The sequence below is a fragment of the Halichoerus grypus genome, chromosome 14, assembly GCF_964656455.1.
Source record: "Halichoerus grypus chromosome 14, mHalGry1.hap1.1, whole genome shotgun sequence".
Lineage (NCBI taxonomy): Eukaryota > Metazoa > Chordata > Mammalia > Carnivora > Phocidae > Halichoerus > Halichoerus grypus.
This window is the reverse complement of record NC_135725.1, coordinates 14,768,534-14,795,629: the sequence shown is the minus strand read 5'-3', so window position 1 is coordinate 14,795,629 and position 27,096 is coordinate 14,768,534. Positions and strand designations below refer to the sequence as shown.

At 38.3% G+C, this 27,096-nt stretch overlaps 1 protein-coding gene across 1 annotated transcript in view; it reads right to left on the bottom strand.

The window, feature by feature from the left end:
* Positions 1 to 4,412: 4,412 nt before the first annotated feature.
* TMC1 (transmembrane channel like 1) overlaps positions 4,413 to 27,096 on the bottom strand; it is a 110,560-nt gene continuing 87,876 nt past the window's right edge. Inside the window, exons 16-20 of the mRNA XM_078062192.1 lie at positions 24,405 to 24,644; positions 19,309 to 19,434; positions 10,046 to 10,124; positions 9,892 to 9,943; positions 4,413 to 4,507 (exon numbers count right to left, since the gene is read on the bottom strand). Coding sequence (XP_077918318.1) covers positions 4,413 to 4,507; positions 9,892 to 9,943; positions 10,046 to 10,124; positions 19,309 to 19,434; positions 24,405 to 24,644 — 592 coding nt within the window. The remainder of the gene's footprint in view (positions 4,508 to 9,891; positions 9,944 to 10,045; positions 10,125 to 19,308; positions 19,435 to 24,404; positions 24,645 to 27,096) is intronic.

The window sequence follows — 27,096 nt, the reverse complement described above, 5'->3', positions numbered from 1 at the left end:
CGCATGCTCTATGGACTGAGCCAGCCTGGTGCCCCCGGACAGTTGTTTTTATTGGGTCTGTGAAAGATTGGGTTTTTCCAACTGAGTAAAAGCTGCTTTGCAACTGGTTTCAGATTAATAGCTCTCTGATTTAGCTCAATTAAAATCATCCTAATTTTTTAACTAAAACATGACTAACATTTTCAAATAAAAATATTTGATTGACAAGAAAAAGGAGAATTATGGGTAATATTGACCCAACTATTAACTATGCGCTAAACTGTGTGCTTCATGCTAAACAGGGCAGGGAGGTTTTCATCAACAGCAGCATCTCATGCAATTCCTACAGCAATTTGAACAGAGACGATTATAACCCATTTTAAAGATGAGGTAAGTGAAGCCTAGTGAGGGTAGGTAGTCAGCCTAGGTCAAAAAGCTAGTAATGATAACCAGAAAAGCACATGGCCAGTGAATAATGCTTTTAGTCAGGAACAGAACTTGAACTCAAACCTTAGACTCCCTAATCAGTGCTCCTTACTCCCCCACCCCCAACTGCCTTGCCACATTCAGCCCCCACCGTTAATCTAATAGTCTGTTGAGTTGATATGTATGGAGCCTTTTCTGTGATTCAAAGGCTGAGTATGTCCACTGGGTCTTATCTCTTACTTCACCAGGGACAAACATTTCCCATGGAACCAACTCATTCCATGTCCCACTGAGATCAGTTGTACTTCCAGCCAATGGCTCTTTCGGCCGTGGGCTAATTTTCTTCTGCGGAGGGTCATGCCTTAGTCACTTACGCAACTTTGAATTCCACTACAAGAATTTGTCAATTCTGAGGCCCATGTCCTAAGCATCTTGCCCTTCAGACCCGTTAATCTACCTATTATCTTTTTCAGAGGTATTTTCACATCAGGCATAACAATACCACATTCACAAAAAATTTCTCTTAATTAGTGTCATTCAGTTTGACCTGCCTTAATACAGAGACTCATTTCTCAAAATGTGTACTGAAGCCATTTCTCCCATTTACGTCTATTATCAAATCTGTGCTATATACTCATATAGGAAAAAAGTTTGATCCTAAAAGAAAAAAAAAGCATTTTAGGATTTTAGCACTCAACTCAGTCACACTTTCTGTTCCTGTTGACTCACTGGTCCTCATTTAGCCCATTTATATAATCCCTGCAAAATGCTAACCATACCCGTAGGGCCTTACACTCTAATTTATAAGCGCATTAGATTGCTAATTCCATGGCTGGATTATATGATAGAGCAAGTAAGCAGGTGTTTAGAGAACGAACAGAGCAGGATTGTTTTTCTTTTTTTTAGAAAGAAGCATCTGACTTCAGCATGCGTGTAAGTTTAGTATTTTAAGACTCATCTTGTTTTTATTTAAAAGTAGATATTGGGGATCACTATGATATTTTCAGTATCCCATTCCTATAAAAATTATGACCAGGCTCTGGATAATTCTCATCTCAATAGTGCTCTCAATTACTTCACAGAGCTTATATGTATGGTCAAGCAGAAAAATTAATTATATAGTAACTACAATTATTTAGAACTCCCTAAAAACAAGGATGGCAACAATGGCTATTGCTGAGCAGTGCCATGTTCTATGCAGGCTTTATCTTTAATCCCAAATAGAAACTTTAGGGGGTAGGACTCTTATTATCCCCATTTGCAGAGATGAGAAACATGAGGTTTTGAACAATTTCCTTTAAGTCACAGGACATATCTTATAGCCATTAAAAAATGTCTTGAAGTAATTTTATGACATGGGAAAATGTTAGATAAGGAAGTAAGATAAAACTAAATATATCTTATGATCCAAAACATTTTATGAAGTCTGTGTGTATATGTGTGTGAATCTGAAGGGAAAAAATGTGCTCAAACACTAACAGCAGTTTTTCTGGATGGTAGAATCGTGTTGTTGTTGTTTTTTCACTTTTTTATTCTATTCAAAATTTTTAAATTTGATGTAATGAACACGTACCTCTATTATAAGTTTTTATTTTTTTAAAGATTTCTTTATTTATTTGAGATAGAGCTCGTGTGCCGGTGGGGGGAGCGGCAGAGGGAGAGGGAGAGAGAGAAGCCTCAAGTAGACTCCCCGCTGAGCACAGAGCCAGACGCGGGGCTCAATCCCAGGACCTTAAGATCATGACCTGAGCCGAAATCAAGAGTCAGACACTTAACTGACTGAGCCACCCAGGCGTCCCTATTATAAGGTTTTAAATAACCACAAGGATTTGTATGAAAACTTCTGGGTGTGTATGAAAAAGATGGGTGTTATATAATATCTACATCCTCAGAAGAGGTCAAGTATTTCTTATATATATTTTTCCATTATTCATAGTTACTAAGTCACCAAAACCCATCCTGGAAAAGGCAGCTGGACCATCCAAGGCCAAGTATCAAGGCAATCTATTGCCAGAGAACTCTGAGGAAAATAAATCTCATAAAGGGGCTTCAGAACTCCTGTCACCATCACATTATGGCATTTCCTTCTTGCAGGAAGTAAAGACAAAAAGAGGCCGTGACTATAGTTCATTAAAAAAAAAATACATTCTTAAGTCTCAATGTCTGTGTTCCAAAAGATCAAGTGCATACCTGCATTGAGAGCTGAGAACACCTGCCAATCCCATTCTTAAGTCTCTTGTTTTTGAAGCCTGCTTACTTATTCTTTGGGGATATATTTCTTGACAAATAAATTGTGGAGACCCCTTTATCCTTGTACACCAAACAAGGCCAAAGAAAGTTATAACTGGATATTATATTTTTGACTCACGTGAGGAAATAAAAGTCATCAGACTCCCATCTCATTGGTTTCCCCCCAGAGAACTTGGTTTTCCATTGTAGGTTAAACTCCTTTGTTTGCATTCCATTCCCTAAGCATGTGATGCCAATACTGAGGTCCAGGGTTATTTGCCCATCAAAAAATCCTAGCTTTGGAAGAAGGCTGGGAAAGGTGAGGATAACATCTGGATTTTGCTTGGCATTGCACTTGACAGAGAATAAAAGATAGTAAAACTCTTTTCCAATTTCTGACAATGTACTGTAATATCTGTGTCATGGTGAAGAAAGGGACAGTCTTGCCTGAAATGGAAAGGTATCATTGATTTTCCTCAACCTTAAAATGGCTTTGTAAGTTGTAGTATCATTCTAGAAGATTCTGGAAACCAAGAAGATCTATATGTCAGGTGGTACAAAACATTGGGAGAAAATATAAAGAGCAGGTGATACTGGGATACATTATGTTTGATAAACATGTGACACACAGTGTCTGATAAATGTTTATCAAATGGATGAAGATGTACTACCTCATGGTGCTTCCTGGTGATCATGCACCCAGTGTGGTCCCAGCATGTATTACAAGCCCACTTCCCCACAATCTACCCATATTCCTTGAGGAAAGGGGCTGGTAGAGCAAAGTGAAATATTGCAAGTTCCAGTAGGGTGGACTAGTTAAAGGCAGGGTTCCAGCACTGAAGAGTAAGGCAGGGAAATGGACCCCCAAACCTCTTCTTATTAACTCATCCACTGAGGAGTGAAGATAGCAAAGGCTGACCCCCTGTGGCAACTAGGGGAACTGTACCTCACCATATGATAATACTTGGGTACCAAATACATTTCCAAACCTGGCCAGCATGGTTCTGGTACAGGTAGGGATCCATCAGGATAAGAAAACATAGTTTAGGTCAAAGTATTGTTAATATGAACCCCTTGATATGGTTTAAACTATGTACTCCTCTCAGAAGCCAAAGGAGATGATTCTAACCATGTGTCAAAATGCAGTCTTTCAGTTTTCAAATCGATGGTGAAGCTCTTCAGAGAAGAAAATTTAGTTTCCACATATATTTGCCAGAATTTATTTTTTTTATTCCCCTGAGAAAAAAATGAAAGGTGCAGTCTGGCTGGTTGGTTTGCTCATTTGCCTTCTAAAATTTTCCCCATGGCTCTGATCATTATATATAGAAATAATGATATAGAACTAGATCATAGCGATCAGAACCTTCCCGGTACAAGACTATTATCAGAATAGTCCTCAGACAACTGTGGAAATGGCTTTCACTCTGTCAGATGCTTGTTCATGTGGGACTGTGGAAATATTTGGGGCAGCTCTCTGGAGGCTAAAAGGGTTAAATTTTCTAAAAATGCTTAACTTAAATCAGGTGGGTATTTAGGTGCCATAAAAATCCAACATAATTTTTAGAAAGATTGAAACTTAGAATATCATGCCTGAATTCTTATACCATGAGCATTTGTTCCAAAAGTACAATTGTTTTAAGAAGTACAAACTCAATTATAGAATAAGTAAGTCATGGAGATGCAATGCACAGCACAGGGAATATAGTCAATAGTATTGTTAATAACTGTGTATGGTGACAGATGGCAACTAGACTGAAAAAAAAAAAAGGAAATTACCTTCAGGAGATGACGTCCTTGGGGGACGGTTTGTCATCTCTCATCATCTTTGTTATGAAGTAGATCAAGAACAAGGGAGTGTCATCCACATTGTAAACTTGGCAACACATATAAACCAATTCTCTAATCTTATTACTATACAGTACAAAAATGATCCACGTAGAAATAACCATTAGCTTTATTTACTCATGGGCATTATAATCGAATGAGATGATAAACCCTGCAGAGCAACAGATAATTCCATTTCTGATATCATAGTAACATTTTTCATGCAGATAACAGAAGTTTTTGTTTCACAGGGCAGCTGCTGCCAGTTAAATTGATTCAATTTAATTAACCAGCATTTACTCAGTGCCTACCTGTGGACAGCACTATACTTACGAGGCATACAAAAGAGTTAAAAGGTAGGATCCCTGCTCATAGGGAGCTTCCAATCCAGAGAGGAAAGATGATCCATGCATACAGGAAACAATAAAGAACTGTTAAAAATCACAGGAAAATCTGTATAAATAATAGACTCTGAATTAAAGACATTAGGGCCCAAGGAAACCTATCGGGAAGTTGGAGGCCAATCTGGAAAACTGGACCAAAGGAAGTACATCTTGAATTTGTATCATAGCAAGTGATGAGCACATGGATCGGCAGAGGAACAGGGAGAGAGTTTCATGGCCAGATCAAGAGTGAAGAAGGAAAAACTCAAAAACATGGTAACAAAAACCAGCAAGTCAATTGCAGGGAATGGCAAGCAAATTGGCTTAGTTCTGGAAAAGGACGCTGTGGGTGAGCAGACGTAATTAAAATCACACAACAAGCCTGGCTGAGGGCATTGATTGCAGCTCTTCAAAGTCCATTCAAACTTCAAATAAGTAATAATGCTTAAACACATCTATAAACTAAAGCCTCCCCCCCATAAAAGTGTATATTTTCCCAACCTCAACAAAAAAGCAAAGACGAATTATGGAATATTAGAATCTAAACTCAGGAGATGTGATCACTGGAGGTCATGATCAGGCAGTGCTGGAGTTGCAATCATGTAAATTGTCTTTTTTTTTTTTTTTAACTCACAAAAAGGTGGGTTGTCTAAGACCCATGTACGTCCTCAAGCTGAGAGACCTTCAACCCAGGGCTACTTAGCCCCTATTTCCCTTAGGATTTTTCTTTTAAAAAGCCCATTCCTTTTCATACTGAATCCAGCAGCAAATAAAAAGTCTTGAGTGTATAGTTGTGGGGGCCCTGGACGGGGAGACAGAAAAAAAAAATGGAAAACAAGATGTTGGTTTCAAACTGTGAGTTAATGAAAAATTACAATGAATACTTTATTAAGATATTTCTGAACTCTGAAGGAAAAAAATGGTGAAATATCTCTGATCCAAGGCAAAGAAAACTAAGGCAGAAGGAGTGTATAAAACAGAAATCCATACGAGCAAAGTATTTTTAATTAACCCAAAAGGTAAGCCAGTAACCTGTATTGCTGAATCATATCCACTCTTAAACTCAGTTTGTTAGAAGTGATCCCAGGGAAACAAGTCAGGGGAGAAAGTGGCGGTGCAGGAGCAAATCCCTTCATTTGGAACAAGGTGGAGATCCTCCCAGCTGAACTAGGACTGACGATGCCTTGATTGACCAGCATGACCTTGACAATCCATGAGAGTTAGAACAGGGGAACAGCAACTTCACAATGCTTGTGTTCTTGCCCTTTACGTGAGTCATTGCTTTTAAACAGCAAGGTGAGGATTACTTTGGGGTCCCAGCGTGTCTATGAAAGTCACTGGCCATGAGCAGCTGCAGCTGTTCGAGAAAGGGAGAGAGAGAGAGAAAAGATGAAGAGGCAAGTGACAATTTAGTTTTCATTGTGCTTAATGTTCTGAAAGAGGTGATCTGAAACCTGTGTCTTCCAAATGTGCCCCACGTTGCCATAATATTTAGCATTTTTATATTCAAAATATTTCTATATTTATTTTTCAGGAGAGGGAAAGTGAACGTTCTTCTCTTTTTATAATATTTATTCAGTACTGCTTATGTAATTAATATAAAAATGTATCCTGTTTAAGTTTTTCCAATCAAAGAATTCCTTATTGGCCAGTAGGAATTCAGTAGGTATTTACTGGATGACTGTTATGTATAAAGTTCTGTAGTAACAACTATGAATAAGATAGTATCTGCCTTTACAATGGTTGTATATGTTTTTAAGTACAAATTATAGGAAAATATCAAATAAATAGCATGCAATAGGATTATATCATTACTTAAAACAATAAAGGTAACAGTAAGCTTTAACTAGAATTCAGATCTTAGAAGTCAGAACTTTTCGCTCACTATTCTAAACACTAATTCGATCATGTTAAGTTATAGTCATAATCTAGAGCAAATACAAGAGCAGTGTGGATATGTGTGACGTACCTACTTCCAACTACAAGATGCCCAAGGGGCTTACTTTGGCTTTAAGGACACACATAAACTGAGAGTGAAGGGATGGAAAAAGATATTCCATGAAAATGGAAACCAGAAGCAGGTGTAGCTACATTTATTTCAGACAAAATACATGTTAAGCCAAAAACGGTAACAAGAGACACAGAAGGTCATTATGTAATGACTAAAGAAGACACAAATAAATGGAGAGATAGTTCATGTTAATGGGTTAGAAGAATTAATACTGTGAAAATGTCCATACCACCAAAGCAATCTACAGATTCAATGTAATCCTTATCAAAATTCCAATGGCATTTTCAAAGAAATAGAAAAAAACAATCTTTATATTCAATGGAACAACAGAAATACCCTAAATAGCCAAAGCAATCTTGAGAGAGAACAAAGCTGGAGACCTCACACATCCTGATCTCAAACTATACTGCAAAGCTATAGTAATTAAACAGTATGGTGTTGGCATCAAAACAGACAGTAAGATCACTGGAACAAAATAGAGAAATGAGAAATAAATACATGCATATATGGCCAATTAGTTTTTGACAAGGTACTAAGGTTACACAATGAAGAACAGATATTCTCTTCAATAAATAGTGCTGGGAAAACTGGATATCCTCATGCAAAAGAATGAAACTGAACCCTATCTTACAACATACACAAAAATCAACACAAAACGTAAGACCTTAAACCATAAAACCCCTAGAAGAAAATCTAGGGAAAAATCTACTTGTCCTTGGTCTTGGCAATGATTTTTGTATTTGACACCAAAACCAAAAGCAGCAAAAGCAAAAGTAAACATTAAGCTAAAAAGCTTCTGCACAGCAGAGGAAATCATCAATAAAATGAACAGGCAGCCTCTGGGATGGGAGAATATATCTGCGATTTGATAAGGGGTTAATATCCAAAATAGACAAGGAAATGATACAACTCAACAACATAAAAACCAAATAACCTAATTTGAAAATGAGCAAAGGACCTGAATAGACATTTATTCAAAGAAGACATACACACAGTCACTATTTGTACATGAAAAGGTGCTCGACATCACTATCAGGAAAATGCAAACCAAACCACAATGAGATAGCACCTCACACCATTAGGATGTCTATTATCACAAAGGCAAGAGACAACCAATGCTGACAAGGATGTCAAAAAGGGAACCATTGTGCACTGTTGGTGGGAATGTAAACTGATACAGCCAATATAGAAAACAGTATGAAAGTTCCTCGAGAAATTAAAAATAGAACTATCATATGATCCAGCAACCTACTTCTGGATATATATCCAAGGGAAAGGAAATCATTAATTTGTATTCCCATCCTCATTGCAGCATGGGAGGATGGAAATAATGTAAGAGTCCATCTATGAAGAAATGGATAAAGAAAATGTGATATATGTATAATATCATCATAATAATATAATAATATTCAGCTTTATAAAAAAAAGAAAACCTGGCCATTTACAACAATGTGGTTAAACCTGCTTTCAAAGGCATTATTCGAAGTAAAATAAGCTAGACAGAGGAAGACAAACACTGCATGGTATCACTTATATGTGGAATCTGAAAAAAGAAAGAAAAAAAAAGTCAAACTCATGAAAACAGAGTAGCTTGGTGGTACCCAGGAGCTTGGGGGTGGGGGAAATAGGGAGAGGTTGGTAAAAGGGTACAAATTTTCAGTCGTAGGATGAATAAGGTCCGAGACTGTAAGGTATAACACAGTGAACTACTGTTGACAATACCGTATTATATAATTGAAATTGGCTAAGAGAGTAGAACTTAAGTCCTTTCAACAAAAAGAAAAAGGTAAATATGTGAGCTGATGGATGTGTTAATGAATTCAGTGGTGGGAGTCCTTTCATAATGGATATGCATATCAGCATGCACATTGTACACTTAAAATGTATTACAATTTTACTTGTCGAAGCTGAAAAAATTTAAATGCCATTAAAGAAACAAGTAGCTTAGTGATGAAAAAAAATCTAAGTCAAGTGTAACACAAGAACATAGCACTGGAAATTTGCTGCATCCATTCCTATTGGCATTAAGGTCAGCCAACATGGAAGGAGTAGTGTTGAAAGAACCACAGAGAAATGGGGCTCAGCCCTGCTCACTTCTAAACTTGGGATAAAACTTGGCCTGAAGCCATCCATATACCACTCTCCTATTCATCTGTGTGGGCTAATGAATTTATTTATTGTTTTTTTCTACTTAAACCAATTTGGGTTGAGTTTTATTACTTACAAGGAGGGGAGAGCCCTAGTAATACTAAGAGTTTTAAAGTTAAGAATGAGGGAAAAGTTTGAAAAAATTTTCCCTAAACTTCTTGGACATCACTTTTCCATGTGGAAAGCAGAGCACATCAGGGATTTTGGCAAATTGGGGTATGCCTCACTGGAATGTTTTAAAAATTAAGGTGGTTACAAAAAAAGAGAGATTAATGACTTAGAAAAGGCTCCAGGAGATCAACAGTGGTGAGTTCAGAAGAGCCTAATGGTATCTTCCCAGTGTGTCCATCTATATATAAAAATGGTCCCACTGAGCAGGAGAGACTCTGCATTTGTGTCTGCTATTTTTTTTTTCAATAAAAGATTTTCTTTATTTTTTTGAGAGAGAGAAAGAGAGCATGAGTGGGTGGGGGAGAGCAGAGGGAGAAGCAGACCTGGGCCTCGATCCCAGGACCCTGAGATCATGACCTAGGCAGAAGGCAGACACTCAACTGACTGAGCCACCCAGTGCCCCTTGTGTCAGCTATTTGTATATGACCATATGAATGTCTTCATCTTCTGTCAATTGCAAAGTCACCTTCCTATTACTACTGCCAAGTTTACATTTCTGGATTTTTCTTTCCCTTGCCTTTCCCCCACTGGAAACCAACCAAGCCTTCTGGATACGATGCCTGAGAGGGTCTCAAAAAGTGAACAGTAAAAATTGTGGAATGACTCAGGGCAATAATGCCACACCACATCAAATGCCCCATTTGGCGAGAGAGAAAAGAAAAAGAAGGAAGAGCATTTTTTTGTAGGGGAAAAAATTGTCATCATAAACATTTCTCCAACCTGCTCGGGCAGCCGCCATTTTCTTGTTGCGTATTTTGTTCTCCAAAGCTTGCTACACAATACAAAAAGGAGAAAAGAACATGAGGTTTACTAGTATTTACTATTACTTGCCATTAATAAAGGTAATATGTTAATGAAATAAATTATATCCTACCTGTTTCATCTTCTTTTTTAGATCCAGATTTGCTGTCTTCTGGCCCTTTGCAGTAGCATTGAGATAATAAATGGTCAAGCTACATTTTAAAAAATAATAAGATTTATGGTGTTTTTTAGTTCAAGATTCTTCTTAAATTTACATTCACTAAATCATAGAACATTGGCACTGGAGTGGACTTTAAGATATTTTCTTTTTTTTTTTTTTTTTTTTTTAGGATTGAAGTACACAGAGGTCAAGAAGTACATTCAGGAAAGGTTACTAGGGGCGGACCTGGGAAGATGGGATCCAAGGGGGCCCTCTTCCACAGCCCGGCATTCTATCTACCATACCTCAACTGCCTAACTGTAGCTCCTTCTTGGAAATGTACTAACATCAGTTGAAATCGTAATTAAAAGTAACATTTCAAATTGACATTAATCTGCTGAAGCATAGGGAATGTGTAGAATAAAAAATTGACCTGCTTTAAATTTCCTCCTTTGACTTTTACAGCAAAGAATATAATTCTCATAGTCATAGTTCACTAACATGGATTTTTTTCCATAGGATGTATTTCTCCCTTCCTCAAAAAGAAAATGTTTTATAAAGGAATATTCTTGGCTTTTAGTTGACATTTACATTTCTAGAAAGAGGGAATTCCAGCCAGACATTTGTGTAAAAATAAATATGTTCATCTTCACTTAAAGCAAAAACAAACAAACAAAATGCAGTAAAAAAAAAAAAAAAGGTAACTGGCATTGCTCTTTGTTGCAAATAACTGGATACTAAACACATTTCTTCTACTCCCCAACCATGCCAGATTATATCCTTTATGAGCCATCTGGTGCTAGCAACACAATTATTGATATGGTTTAGCCGGGTTTGTTTATCTCTTATACGAGTGATGGGAGTTTGAAATTACATACGTGAAAGCATTTGGTATGCTATTTGGCATGAAGTAGGTGCTCAATAAATTGTGTGTGTGTGTGTGTGTGTGTGTGTGTGTGTGTATTATAAGCATATTCTTAGAAAAGTGCCTGGATTTGGAGGATAAACTCAAAGACCTCACAAGTCACTCGCAGTTCTGGAATTCTCTAGTCTCCAAAGAAATGAACCTGGCTACAGAGAACTAACCTGAATTCTACTCAGTTACCCAAAAACCATCCAAGCTGATTTAATATGATCCATTGGGGAAATTCAAAAGGCTTATAACATGTAACATTCTCTAATTAAAGGTAATAAAGAGCCAAGCCAATTGCATGAGCCCCATAAACTGGAAGATGAGGTCTCAGGATTTGAAAAATCAAATCAGTAATAAACTGAAATTGGGTTTTAAATCAGAACCTCAGAACTATAATCAGCCTTGCAGGACATCTATTTGACCTCATATTCTGTCAGCTTTTCTTTTTTTTTTTTTTTTAAGATTTTTATTTATTTTTTGACAGAGAGAGAGACAGCAGAGAGGGAACACAAGCAGGGGCAGAGGGAGAGGGAGAAGCAGGCTTCCCGCTGAGCAGGGAGCCCGATGCGGGGCTCGATCCCAGGACCCCGGGACCACGACCTCAGCCGAAGGCAGACGTTAAACGACTGAGCCACCCAGGCGCCCCTGTCAGCTTTTCTCTACACAATCTGTACCAAGGGCTGGCAAACTATAGTCTCCAGGGTAGAAATGACTCCCAGCTTGTTTTGCATGGCCCATGAACTAAGAATGGTTTTTACCTTTTTAAATGGTCATGTAAGTACTTATATAATAGTCTCAATTTTACCTTTTGACCCACACAACCTAATATATCTACGATTAGGCCCTTTAAGAAAAAATGTGCCAACCATGGGTATAAACCACCCCTGCCAAGTGGCTTCTAGCCCTTCTGTATCTTCCCACTCATCCCAAACTCAGTGTTTGGTGCTTCAAAGGATTAGGGGGAATAAGAGACAGGAAATAAGACATGGGGTTTGAATTTACTTATTAGCCACTTGATTTGGGGCAGATCTTCCATGCGATATCAATAATGTGATTAATGAGGCCAACCTTTTCAGGTTATTGTGGAAATTAAATGATTAATGTATGGGTGGTGCCTGGGACACAGGCAATGTTAGCTCTCCAGACAGCTTATTAAATCTTTAATTGGTGGCATTAGAACAATGTTGCGCCTTTGCTTAAAAATAAAATAAAATAAATAAAATAAATAAAAAAATCTGTCTCTCAGTAAGCTAAGACTATAGTCATAAAATCTAACATTAAGTTTTGTTGGGTTTTATTTTTTTAATATAAGATCTCATTGGTACCGGAGGAGCAAGATGGCGGAGGAGTAGGAGACCTAAATTTCGTTTGGTCCCAAGAACTCAGCTAGATAGGGATCAAACCATTCTGAACACCTACGAACTCAACAGGAGATCGAAGAAAAGAATAGCAGCAACTATCTGAACAGAGAAGCAACCACTTTCTGGAAGGTCTCTTCTGATTTGTTTAGTGTATATTTTTCTGGGGTCATTGTTACCCTGTTAGTATTTTGTTCTCTCATTCATCTATTCTCCTCTGGACAAAATGACAAGATGGAAATAATCACCTCAAAAAAAAGAACAAGAGGCAGTACCGACTGCCAGGGACCTAATCAGTACGGACATCAGTAAGATGTCGGAACTAGAGTTCAGAATGACGATTATAAAGATACTAGCTGGGCTTGAAAAAAGCATGGAAGATATTAGAGAAACCCTTTCTGGAGAAATAAAAGAACTAAAATCTAACCAAGTTGAAATCAAAAAGGCTATTAATGAGGTGTAATCAAAAATGGAGGCTCTAACTGCTAAGATAAATGAGGCAGAAGAAAGAATCAGTGAGATAGAAGACCAAATGATGGAAAATAAAGAAGCTGAGAAAAAGAGAGATAAAAAACTGCTGGATCACGAGGGCAGAATTTGAGAGATAAGTGATACCATAAGATGAAACAATATTAGAATAATTGGGATCCCAGAAGAAGAAGAAAGAGAGAGAGGCAGAAGATATATTGGAGCAAATTATAGCAGAGAACTTCCCTAATTTGGGGAAGGAAACAAGCATCAAAATCCAGGAGGCACAGAGAACCCCCCTCAAAATCAATAAAAATAGGTCAACACCCCGACATCTAACAGTAAAACTTACAAGTCTCAGAGACAAAGAGAAAATCCTGAAAGCAGCTCGGGACAAGAGATCTGTAACCTACAATGGTAGAAACGTTAGACTGGCAACAGACCTATCCACAGAGACCTGGCAGGCCAGAAAGGACTGGCATGATATATTCAGAGCCCTAAATGAGGAAAATATGCAGCCAAGAATACTATATCCAGCTAGGATGTCACTGAAAATAGAAGGAGAGATAAAAAGCTTCCAGGACAAACAAAAACTAAAGGAATTTGCAAACATGAAACCAGTCCTACAAGAAATATTGAAAGGGATTCTCTAAGCAAAGAGAGAGCCTAAAAGTAACATATACCAGAAAGGAACACAGACAATATACAGTAACAGTCACCTTACAGGCAATACAATGGCACTAAATTCATATCTTTCAATAGTTACCCTGAATGTAAAGGGGAAAAAAAAAAAAAAAAAAATCTGAATGTAAATGGGATAATTGCCCCAATCAAAAGACACAGGGTATCAGATTGGATAAAAAAACAAGACTCATTGACATACTGTCTGCAAGAGACTCATTTTAGACCCAAAGACACCTCCAGATTTAAAGTGAGGGGGTGGAAAACCATTTACCATGCTAATGGACACCAAAAGAAAGCTGGGGTGGCAATCCTTGTATCACACAAATTAGATTTTAAACCAAAGACTATAATAAGAGATGAGGAAGGACACTATATCATACTTAAAGGATCTATCCGACAAGAAGATCTAACAATTGTAAATATCTATGCCCCTAACATGGGAGCAGCCAATTATATAAGCCAATTAATAACAAAAGCAAAGAAACACATTGACAACAATACAATAATAGTGGGGGACTTTAACACCCCCCTCACTGAAATGGACAGATCATCTAAGCAAAAGATCAACTTTAAATGACACACTGGACCAAATGGACTTCACAGATATTAAGAGAACATTCCACCCCAAAACAACAGAATACACATTCTTCTCTAGTGCTCATGGAACATTCTCCAGAATAGATCACATCCTAGGTTACAAATCAGGTCTCAACCAGTACCAAAAGATTGGGATCATTCCCTACATATTTTCGGACCACAGTGCTTTGAAACTAGAACTCGATCACAAGAGGAAAGTTGGAAAGAACTCAAATATATGGAGGCTAAAGAGCATCCTACTAAAGAATGAATGGGTCAACCAGGAAATTAAAGAAGAATTAAAAAAATTCATGGAAACCAATGAAAATGAAAACACAACTGTTCAAAATCTTTGGGATGCAGCAAAGGCAGTCCTGAGAGGAAAGTATATAGCAATACAAGCCTTTCTCAAGAAACAAGAAAAGTCTCAAATACACAACCTAACCCTACACCTAAAGGAGCTGGAGAAAGAACAGAAAATAAAGCCTAAACCCAGCAGGAGAAGAGAAATAATAAAGATCAGAGCAGAAATCAATGAAATAGAAACCAAAAGAACAGTAGAACAGATCAACGAAACTAAGATCTGGTTCCTTGAAAGAATTAATAAGATTGATAAACCCCTGGCCAGACTTATCAAAAAGGAAAGAGAAATGACCCAAATAAATAAAATCATGAATGAAAGAGGAGAGATCACAACCAACACCAAAGAAATACAAACAATTATAAGAACATATTATGAGCAACTATATGCCAGCAAATTAGATAATCTGGAAGAAATGGATGCATTCCTAGAGATGTATAAACTACCAAAACTGAACCAGGAAGAAATAGAAAACCTGATCAGACCTATAACCACTAAGGAAATTGAAGCTCTAATCAAAAATCTCCCAACAAACAAGAGCCCACGGCCATATGGCTTCCCAGGAGAATTCTACCAAACATTTAAAGAAGAATTAATACCTATTCTGAAACTGTTCCAAAAAATAGAAATGGAAGGAAAACTTCCAAACTCGTTTTATGAGGTCACCATTACCTTGATCCCAAAACCAAAGACCCCATCAAAAAGGAGAATTACAGACCAATATCTCTGATGAACATGGATGCAAAAATTCTCACCAAAATACTAGCCAATAGGATCCAACATTACATTACATTTCATTAAACGGATTATTCACCACGACCAAGTGGGATTTATCCCTGGGCTGCAAGGTTGGTTCAACATCCGCAAATCAATCAATGTGATACAATACATTAATAAAAGAAAGAACAAGAACCATATGATTCTCTCAATAGATGCAGAAAAAGCATTTGACAAAGTACAGCATCCTTTCTTGATTAAAACTCTTCACAGTGTAGGGATAGAGGGTACATACCTCAATATCATAAAAGCCATCTATGAAAAACCCACAGTGAATATCATTCTCAATGGGGAAAAACTGAGAGCTTCTCCCTAAGGTCAGGAACACGGCAGGGATGTCCACTATCACCACTGCTATTCAACATAGATTAGAAGTCCTAGCCACAGCAATCAGACAACAAAAATAAATAAAAGGCATCCAAATCGGCAAAGAAGAAGTCAAACTCTCACTCTTTGCAGATGATATGATACTTTATGTGGAAAGCCCAAAAGACTCCACCCCAAAACTGCTAGAACTCATACAGGAATTCAGTAAAGTGGCAGGATATAAAATCAATGCACAGAAATCAGTGGCATTCCTATACACCAACAACAAGACAGAAGAAAGAGAAATTAAGGAGTTGATCCCATTTACAATTGCACCCAAAACCATAAGATACCTAGGAATAAATCTAACCAAAGAGGCAAAGAATCTGTACTCAGAAAACTATAAAATACTCATGAAAGAAATTGAGGAAGACACAAAGAAATGGAAAAACATTCCACGCTCATGGATTGGAAAAACAAATATTGTGAAGATGTCAATGCTACCTAGAGCAATCTACACATTTAATGCAATCCCCATCAAAATACCATCCACTTTTTTCAAAGAAATGGAACAAATAATCCTAAAATTTGTATGGAACCAGAAAAGACCCCAAATAGCCAGAGGAATGTTGAAGAAGAAAAACAAAGCTGGTGGCATCACAATTCTGGACTTCAAGCTCTATTACAAAACTGTCATCATCAAAACAGTATGGTACTGGCACAAAAACAGACACATAGATCAATGGAACAGAATAGAAAGCCCAGAAATGGACCCTCAACTCTATGGTCAACTAATCTTCGACAAAGCAGGAAGGAATGTCCAATGGAAAAAAGTCTCTTCAACAAATGATGTTGGGAAAATTGGACAGCGACATGCAGAAGAATGAAACTGGGCCATTTCCTTACACCACACACAAAAATAGACTCAAAATTATAAAAAAATTAAATTAAAAAAAATTAAAAAAAAAAAAATAGACTCAAAATTGTTGAAAGACCTAAATGTGAGACAGGAGTCCATCAAAATCCTAAAGGAGAACACAGGCAGCAACCTCTTCGACCACAGCCGCAGTAACTTCTTAGAAACATCACCAAAGGCAAAGGAAGAAAGGGCAAAAATGAACTATTGGGACTTCATCAAGATAAAAAGCTTTTGCCCAGCAAAAGAAACACTCAACAAGACCAAAGACAACCGACAGAATGGGAGAAGATATTTGCAAATGACATATCAGATAAAGGGCTAGTATCCAAAATCTATAAGGAACTTATCAAACTCAACACCCAAAGAATAAATAATCTAATCAAGAAATGGGCAGAAGACATGAACAGACATTTTTCCAAAGAAGACATCCAAATGGCCAACAGACACATGAAAAAGTGCTCAACATCGCTCGGCATCAGGGAAATCCAAATCAAAACCTCAATGAGATACCATCTCACACCAGTCAGAATGGCTAAAATTAATAAGTCAGGAAACGACAGATGTTGGTGGGGATGTGGAGAAAGGGAAACCTTCCTACACTGTTGGTGGGGAATGCAAGCTGGTGCAGCTACTCTGGAAAACATGGAGGTTCTTCAAAAAGTTGAAAATAGAGCTACCATATGACCCAGCAATTGCACTACTGGGTATTTACCCCAAAGATACAAATGTAGGGATCCAAAGGGGTACGTGCACCCCAATGTTTATAGCAGCAATGTCCACAATAGCCAAACTATGGAAAGAGCCAAGATATCCATCAACAGATGAATGGATAAAGAAGATGTGGTATATATATACAATGGAATATTACGCGGCCATCAAAAGGAATGAAATATTGCCATTTGCAATGACGTGGATGGAACTGGAGGGTATTATGCTGAGCGAAATAAGTCAATCAGAGAAAGACATGTATCATATGACCTCACTGATATGAGGAATTCTTAATCTCAGGAAATAAACTGAGTGTTTCTGGAGTGGTGGGGGGTGGGAGGGATGGGGTGGCTGGGTGATAGACATTGGAGAGGGTATGTGCTATGGTGAGCATGTGAATTGTGTAAGTTTGTTGACTCACAGACCTGTACCTCTGAAACAAATAATACATTATATGTTAAAAAAAGAAGAAGAAGAAGATAGTAGGAAGGGAAAAATGAAGGGGGGGAAATCGGAAGGGGAGACGAACCATGAGAGACTATGGACTCTGAGAAAAAAACTGAGGGTTCTAGAGGGGAGGGGGGTGGGGGGATGGGTTAGCCCAGTGATGGGTATTAAGGAGGGCACATACTGAATGGAGCACTGGGTGTTATACACAAACAATGAATCATGGAACACTACATCAAGAACTAATGATGTAATGTATGGTGATTAACATAACATAATAAAATTAAAAAAAAAAAAGATCTCATTGGTACCACTAAATGGCCTTGACTTTTAAAAACCGTATAATACTTAACATGGTCCCAAAAGCCACTGTATCATGAAAACTTGAAAAAGAAAAATCACTTCAAGGGCCATCTGGTGAAATAGGCTGCATCCAGCAGGTCATTTTCCAAAACATGTGTGCCAGAGACTCGCTATCAGATTCGGAATGTCACCCCCTGATCAAGGTTCTCTAATATATAAAAGTAATCTGCTTCACTGTTTAATTATCCCTGTGGGCTTATTAGCTCGCCCTCAAAGAAGGTGTCACGTGTAAAGAGGTTGGCTTTATTGTCAACCTACTATTACTATTTTGTTATACTATGCTCTTTCTAACCTAGGGAAAATCACTTTGTCCCTCTAAACCGGTAATTTAAGAAAGTTGAAGATGACACCCATCATCTCTGATGTGGCCCATGACCATGACCATACAAAGACGATGCTAACAACTTGGCCCAGAACCCAGTTCATGTACTTCAAATCATTGGGATTTCTTTCCAGATTTCCTAGTTTTACCTTTTATAAAACAAATGCCACCCTTTGCATCAGCTTTGTTTCTAAAGTGTTTCTGAGGGTGGTTTCATAGTTGCCCTCCTGGACTGAGAGACAGCAGTGGCGGTTCCAGACTTTCTATTTTGGAGGGCCTTGGGGGTTGAAAGGAAGGTCTAGGGCATTTTTTTTTTTTTTAAGCTCTTTGATAGCAAGCATATATTTTTCCTCAGAATGTAACTTTATCTCTTCAAAAGTCAGAAGCCAGTGAAAGTTACATGGGAACAAAAGTCCCCTCCCAAGGTCCCCTTTGGATCTTACCTCTAACGTTTGAAGGGCTAGACTAAGTGACCTTTCCAAGACCCTTCTGGTCCTCTGATTCTATTACCATGGACACACACTTATTGATAGCCTTTCAAGAACAAGGACATGGTAATTTTTAAGACCCCTTAAGCCCTTAGCCCTAAAATATAGCTGATAGGGCCCCCGAAGGGAATATTAACTTAGAGGCTCATCATTTCTATGTGTTCCCAGCCATCTGCTTTATGGAACAAGAGGTGGGGGCCAGGACATGGCGGGAAGCTCAATGTGCTGATTAGATTTAGCATTTAGCGTTTATGTTTCCCTTGCTTTAGCTGTTTACTGATAATTATTTTGGTTACTTGGGAACAAATCTTATAATCCTAGGCAGGCAAAGACAGATGCAGATGGCTATGAATTACATCCAATAGGATCAGAATATGGCTCATGAATTTCAGCCTCTTACCACCATGTAATCAGCCCTGAATTTGGTGAGGTTACAGCACAACCCTTAGAGAGCGTGAGAAAGGAAAAAAAAAAAAAGCTGGAACTTAAAAGGAGCCAGGCTTTCTTCATTACAAAGGCCCTTTCTATGAGCGGGGAAGCACATACACCATAACCAAAATGATAGCGATGACCAGTCCAGGATTAGAAAGCTGTCTCAAGATCTTTGCCATCCAGCTTGGGAAATCATGCTCCAGGGTTTCTCCAATGACTTCGAACATCCTATTTTTACCACTGAAAAAAAAAAGGGGGGGTGGGGTGGGGAAGAGAAATTTATTTACAACCTATGTAAAAACCATGAATATAGCAAGAAAACTAGAAATCTTTCTCGAACACCACCTAAGTGCTCTTTCAGGTTGGAAACCTAAGGTTTAGCCACAACTCCTGGCACTTTGACCTCTTATTGTCAACGTGGGGGTGAGGTATGAGAAATGGTATCCCAACATGAACACACAGTTGAGCAGTTAGGAATTTAACCACAGCCTTAGGAAAAGCCTTTTTAAAGCTGTATTTCTAAGATTTTGATTGAAATATATTTTATAAATAGCTCATAAGTCTACCCCTCAGCCAGCTGTCCTTGTTGGGGAACACTCCCTTTGGGCTGAATAAATAGTGCTCTCAATTGTTTAATTGGCCTTGGAAATGAGCATAAGGAATAGCTTAACGGAATAAAGTCCACAAATAATCCAGTATCTCTCCCATGCAATAGCTGCTATCTCATTTTCTACAGACTTCTTTCATCAGAGTTATTAATAGGTAACCACACCGAATGAGGAGTCCTTTCTGCATTTCTTGTTGACAGGCCCTAAATGACTGCTGGCTCAGTCCCACTGCTAGGAAAAGAAAATGCGAAAAGAAGGAAAATAAGCCTAAAAAGCAAAAGTCCTTAATGGGTTCGTTCTCAGCCCGTTAAGGTAAGAATCAGCTTTTATAAGCTAGAAAAATGAGAGCAGGAAGTCTGTCTTATCTTCGTACATAATATTCAGAATTATAAAGTAATACCCATCATGTCAAGCTATTTTTTCTGTATATGCATATTGATTCTACTATGAAAAGCGGTAATTCTCAGAAAAGAAGATTAGGTTACTTATCACCAAGTGGTATGTATCATCAGAATAAAGGTTGGTATAACACTTAGTATAATAGTCTGGTTTCACTTTTGTTTTTTCATCTTTATACATTCTCACCTACTAAATAAACATGAGCCTCAAGTTCCAGATGAGATTTTTTTTTTTTTTTGCTCCTGATCTAACTAATAATATCTTTCAAAAGACTGAGAGTAACCCCAAGTATCTAGTTAAGAATTAGTTGCCGGACTGCCGAGGTATAAGTTTTGCTTCACAAATTACAAATCTGCACCCAGCAAAACCTGTGCTGTATTAAGGAGGAATGTAGCTTGCAGACCATTCAAGATTATATCGATTTATTCCCCTAAGATTTCTTTGTCCTCATCCATTCTAACTGGGCATGCTTTTCTCCTAGACATGGGGGATACAGCTAGAGTGAGAAGGTAGGCAAGGATGAGAGAAGGTAAGACCATCCACTCTCCCTTCTCCAGGTTGGGCTGAGGCTGATGCCTGTGGTTAGAATGAGGTGACTGGAATTTTACAAAATGCTCTCTACCCACAAAGGTCTTCTCTGCAACCAGTCTGTCCCAAATTCAAAGCCATTAGCATCTCTGGGGATTCTCCCCTTTCCTGGTCTGGTGTCTTACCGGGAGTCCAGCTCTCTTACTTCTATACAAACTAAAGAAGCATCTACTGATCCCCAGAAATCCTTTTTTTTCTGACAGTTTAGCCCAAGTGTGCCACTTCCCAATATTCCCAGAAGTCCTTACCAGTCTGCTGTGGTTCCACAGTCAAGTGAAATGATACTGCACTTAAGTTCCTGTGGGCAGAGCTCCATCCACCCTGGATTAGAATAGTCTATGAGCAGACCTGCAGTGGACTGGGAGCTTCCCAGGACCAGAATCAGTGTCCAGTTTACTCCTACATCTCCTCTAACGCTTAGTGTGTAAACATCATTATTCATTCATTACTTCAAATTACTGGCCAACACTCTACTGTGTTTAGACTCACAGAGATGAAAATATTCTATCCCCAACCTCGAGAAGCCAGCTACACTTTAAAAAAAAAAAAAGCACATAAAGTATAATAGCAAATAAATAATATAATAGCAGCATCACAAAACAAAACATTGTTGTAAAACAAAAATAAATATAAATATAAAAGTGTCACGATTTAATGTAAATGTGCACTTATTGTACGATCTTGGTTATTTTAAAAAGCTGCATAAAATGAAAACCAGAATACAAAATGCCAAAATGTTGAGAGTTGTTATTTCAGATCTTTGGGGTTATGAGTAGTGTTTATTTTCGTGGAAATGTTTCTATAATTTCCAGGTTTTCTAGGATAAACACATAATACCTTTGCGGTAAGATGAAAATACATAAAAATATAATTACCATGGTGCTAACAGGGAGAGAATGTGAGAACTTAGAGAATTATAAATTCTTCAGAATTATTAGTGAGGGGTCGGAGGGGAAACATCATGTCAGTCAATGTGGTGGAACAATTAGAGAATTTTCTTCATCTGGACACCAAATAAATAGTTTTTAAATGGTTGAACTGTTTAAGGTAAATCCACTTAATAGCCTATCAGAATAATTTTCTGGAAAATTCACCCTCCCTAGCCGGGTCTTAGCAAACCAGAACAAGCTAGAATACCTTATCAAATTACTTTACAGAATGGGTCTTCTAAGGTATGGAAGCCACCTTACCTGAAAACATACCTGTACCTGGGAGTGATTAGCCATCATTGTGCCCCTTGTGGGGCCACCCATTAACCTACTTCAAATGCATGTTTGCTGCCCAACCAGGTGCCACATAGGGTCAGACTAGACAGGCTGAGCAAACCACCCCAAACTCTGGGTCCCTAAGAAGGCCAAGCCATGAGGCCCCTATTAATACGTGCTTTCTTGCCTCATTTCTAGGACAAAGCAACCCTTTCAAGCTTTTAAGTCCAAACAAAAAAACGAAGCATACATTTTTTTGCTCCAAAATGAGGAAACTGACATGAGAAATAGACTATTTAAATAAGATAGAGATACCCCTTTCCCAACATGCTACTGAAAATATGTAAATTTTCTTGATCTCAAAATAGTGATGGAATTTTACAAAATGCTCTCTACCCACAAAGGTCTTCTCTGCATCCAGTCTGTCCCAAATTCAAAGCCATTAGCATCTCTGGGGATTCTCCCCTTTCCTGGTCTGGTGTCTTACCGGGAGTCCAGCTCTCTTACTTCTATACAAACTAAAGAAGTATCTGACAAATAGTGATATATATGCAGTAATTCTGCCTAAGTTTGCCAATTAGGAAACACTTGGTCAAAATCAGTATGTCTCAGATAGAGACTAATTTTTTTTTCATTAAATTCTTAGTAACCGTGTGTGATATAAAGAGAGGCAAAGGACTTAGGTTCAAAAGGCTAAAATTGCGTGGTCATGGTACATGTCTAGCTCAATGATATTTTTCATAGGAATGCACTTGTATAACCACCATCCAGCTCCATGTGCACACGGTGGGGATTCCCTTCCTTTGATACATTTTTCCGGGAAAGATCGACTTGCAACTAGAAAGTTAAAAGCGCATCTAAAACTCAACCTGGATATTCATTTGTGTGGGTAATTTGCAATCAACTAAAAGTCTTTGAATGGCTTATCTGGTGAACTTCGTGCCCTGAGATTCATTAGAGATTTACTAAGACCAAGCTCTTCTTCAAGACTGCAATTTCCTATTTAGTCTCCAGATGTCACTGTCTGCATTATTTATTTTAGACCACAGTTGGGGGGGGGCGGGTGAGAGATCAGGATTTGTCAACATCAGCTTCCTGAATATGACAAAACTCCAGTAGTTTCTGCCCTATCAGCTGGCTTAACATTTTCTTTCTTTCTTTTTTTCCCAGTAAAGCAATAACTCAGACTATTATTAGAGTACAAATGCATCTTTTATACTTGTCTGTGAGCAATGAAACTTGACTTTAATAACTTGCATCTGACAGCATGACGAGGAAATTATACGTGGCCATTATCGGCTCATGCTTGTATTCACGTGGCTTTTCATGTTCACATTTCTTTCACTTGGAAAGGAGAAATAAGTCAAATGCATGCTGACCAATGACTCAACAGGCAGGGATTCTTGGGGGGGACTTGTGGTAGATTCTTTTTTCTTTCTTTCTTTTTTCTTTCTTTCTTTCTTTCTCTCTCTCTTTCTTCTTCTTCTTCTTCTTTTTTTTTTTTTTTTTTAGAGAGAGGAGGGCAGAGGGAGAGGGAGAGAAAGAATCTAAAGCAGACTCCACACCCAGAGCGGAGCCTGAAGCATGCAGGGCTCTATCTCACGACCCTGAGGTCATGACCTGAGCCAAATTCAAGAGTCAGACACTTAACCAACTGAGCCACCCAGGCGCCCCATGGTAGATTCATTTCTAAGGCCCTATTTAGGGAATGAAATCTCAATTCCCCAGATCCCGGGGACTTTGCTTTCTTGCTAAGTGTCACAGACAGAACTTGGTCATAGACAACTGGAGAAAAGTACATTTCAGCTTGGATCAGAGAGACTTCTTAACTCTTTATTACTGACTTGAGCGAAATTATCCTTGTTATTTTGGGAGACTACACATGCTGAACATCATCCTCAGTTGTTTTACTAGCATGTAGCATTGTGCATTATAAAATGTGTGACCCACTTTATATTCATAATTATCTAATAATGATCCCATTTCTACGTAGGTTGTGGAATAATCTACTTTTAATTAATTATTTTCTATTGGGCATAACATGGCAATAGCTTCTGATTTTTGGACGTGGGGCCTAGCATCAGGAAAACTTTCACATCCCCATTAGCATAATCAAACCTTGCTCTTTGCTACCTCTTATGGCTCAAATTTATGGTCCATATTTTACCCAGGTAGAGCCCAGGTGCACTCAAATCATTTTCCCTTTTATGATTCCCAAATAAGAAAATCGATGGAACTTCCCTAAGAATCTCCATGTTACCTAATGAGACTGAATGCCCAAAGAACCACATTTCTACAGACCAAAATGCCATTGTTTGGGAGGGGGACCCACAAAACTCATAGGAGTGACTATTCCTATCTCCACGCCTGGAAGAAAACAACACCCAGGTGGAATTTCAAAGGCCAGAACCTGAACGGGCCACAATCAAAAGATGGCGGGAGCGATACAATCATGTACAGGACGGGCATGGTGGACAGGAAGAGGATGAGCAGTAGCATGCCCAGGTAGAAGTTATTTGATCTGGAAGCTTTGAAGACCCTGGCCTCAGGAACGTTGCAACACATCACGGCCCAGCACTGGAAGTACATGGAGGTGTGGAGTCGAAGGATATTGATTCCTGGGAGGCTGGGGGCGAAGAAGGAGCCCATCCTGGAAGGAAAAACAGGGCTCTGCTCAATTCCAGTCTTCTCTTCATAACAAAGTCATACAGCACCTGTTGATTTCACATCATGCTTATTTGCTAAAGGCAGAAAATGTAGGGCCGCTTTCAGTCCACAAACGCTTTTTTATAAATAAACTTGACTGGCCAATTTCCATCTTCTGTGCACATTTTATCATCTCCCCCATTATCCAGGAATTGCCTACGTGACTCACTCATAGCAATTATGCTGTTCACTAACTATATCTGCTCTCATTAATAAATTTAAACTACACCAGAGAAAACAATGTATCACATGTATTAATTTCTCTCTCCTACTTCTCAGATAAACTTGATTCCCCTAATACTCAAATCATTCATTAATAAATCCGGATATTTAACTTCTCTTTAATAAGTGCCCCTGAAAGCACTCATTCTATTCAAATAAACTGCACATCTGGATTAATTACTTTTCTCGTGGCTAATTAATTTTTGCTTAATGGAAGAGAAAAAATTAAAATAAGCTTATCTTTTTCTGATGCTATTCTTTATTAGCTATGTGGCTATTATGGTGTTTTAGAGCTGATGTATTTATGCCCAATAATAGTGTTTTCTTAATAGTCTATAGGAAGCTTTATGTGTTTGAGATGAAAATTCAACACATACATTTAATTTAATTTAATTTAATCTGTTTACTTGCTTACTTCAGCTTGTCCTGGAAATTCACTGCTTTGTACATCTGATTTTTAAAAACTATCTTTAAATGCCACTTTTAAACAGGAAGCACTTAGGTGAGGTCACTTTTACTTGCTGGCTTAGTTGGTAATTTCAACAAAATAAACTTCAATTTTCTTTGATGAGAAAATCCATTAGCATCATAAAACCATATTAATACCAATGTATTGGTCCAAAACCAAAAAGAGGATACATGTGCACTTATTTTAGAAGTATAAGCACAGTCCTATCTTTTAAACTGTCCCAGCTGTAATAAAGCCCTCAGCACTTCTAGTTAGGGTCAGCATTTGATATTTCCTGGGTATGTAGAGTAGCTATTTTAACTAATCCAACGCAAATTTTGTATAATACGGGGTGGGGGGGGCAAGGGGTGAGTTAGATGAAGAAATTAGTTTCTGCTATTTCCGTAACAGAAATTATGCAAACCAGCATTATAGGATTTCATTTAAAAGTGGAATCTTGCCAAAATTTAGATCATCTTGTTGGTAGGATTTCACGCAACGGATCTGAATGATATTTTAACATATTGAATGGACCAGAGACTCTGAAGGAAGCTAAATGATTTTTTTTTTTAATGGCATGAACTTCAGGTGAGGATCTAGCCACACAGGTTCATCAACTGTAACACACTTCCCACTGTGATTTGGGAAGCCGACAGTAGGGGAGGCTAGGCATGTTGGGGCATGGGGATATTTGGGAACGCTCTGTACTCTCCACTCAGTTTTTCTGTGAACGCAACACTGCTCTAAAATAGAAATTTTATGAACTAAAAAAAGAGTAAGATGATAGACTTTGGAACAACACATGGTATCTTTGTTACAGGATAGCAAGAGAGATCCCAGAGCCTCAAGAACGTGAGCAAGTGAGTGAGTGACAGGCCCAGGTTAGGGGCCAGAATTACATAGCGCTATAGTACATTCTCAGATGCCAATATTAGTAATGTGAGATGTTTGTGAATCGTTATATTGGCTCCCTTCTAAAGGTCAGGCTTGGCCATGTGATTTGTTTTGGCCAATGAAATGGTCATTAAAATGAGGTGTCTCGCTACTGCATGGAGACGTTAAAAGCCCTGTGTGGATTCTATTCGCATCTCTCTGCTACCTTGACCGGTGATGTTCCAGATGAACCCTATTTTGCCAGTCTGGGAATCCACGGTGAGAGTAACTTACAAGAGCAGAGCCCTCTACCAATCCACACTGGGCATGTAGAGGAAACAAGAAGTAAACGTTTCCCTTTGGAAGCCACTAAGATTTGGGGGTTCTGGTGAACTGCTGCACAAGCGAGTTTCTCCTCAGACACAATTCTGTACATCATGTGAGACCCAGTCTTGCCTAAAGGCACATATATTTGTACCTCTATGTATCCCTGCATCATTCATCTGTATACATGTATGTGTATACACGTATGTATTGTCTCTATAAATAAATTTCAGATTTTCAAAATAAATATTGAACAAATGGCTCAAGAAACCATAACCTAGAAAAACAGATCCCAGCACACTGATATCTGCGCCTTAATGCTCATCCTGTCTTTGCTCGTGACTCACTAATCAGCTCGGCTCACTAAGTCCCTTCCCCAAACTTGAGCCCATCATCTGTCAGTTAAAGATCATTTAATACCCTAGCCTTATAAAGTGCTTTTCTTCCAAGAAGATCAAAGCAAATGAAAGCTTCTTTTATTGAGCTCTCCTTATTACTCCAGCGACATGGTACATGTCAGGTAAATTAT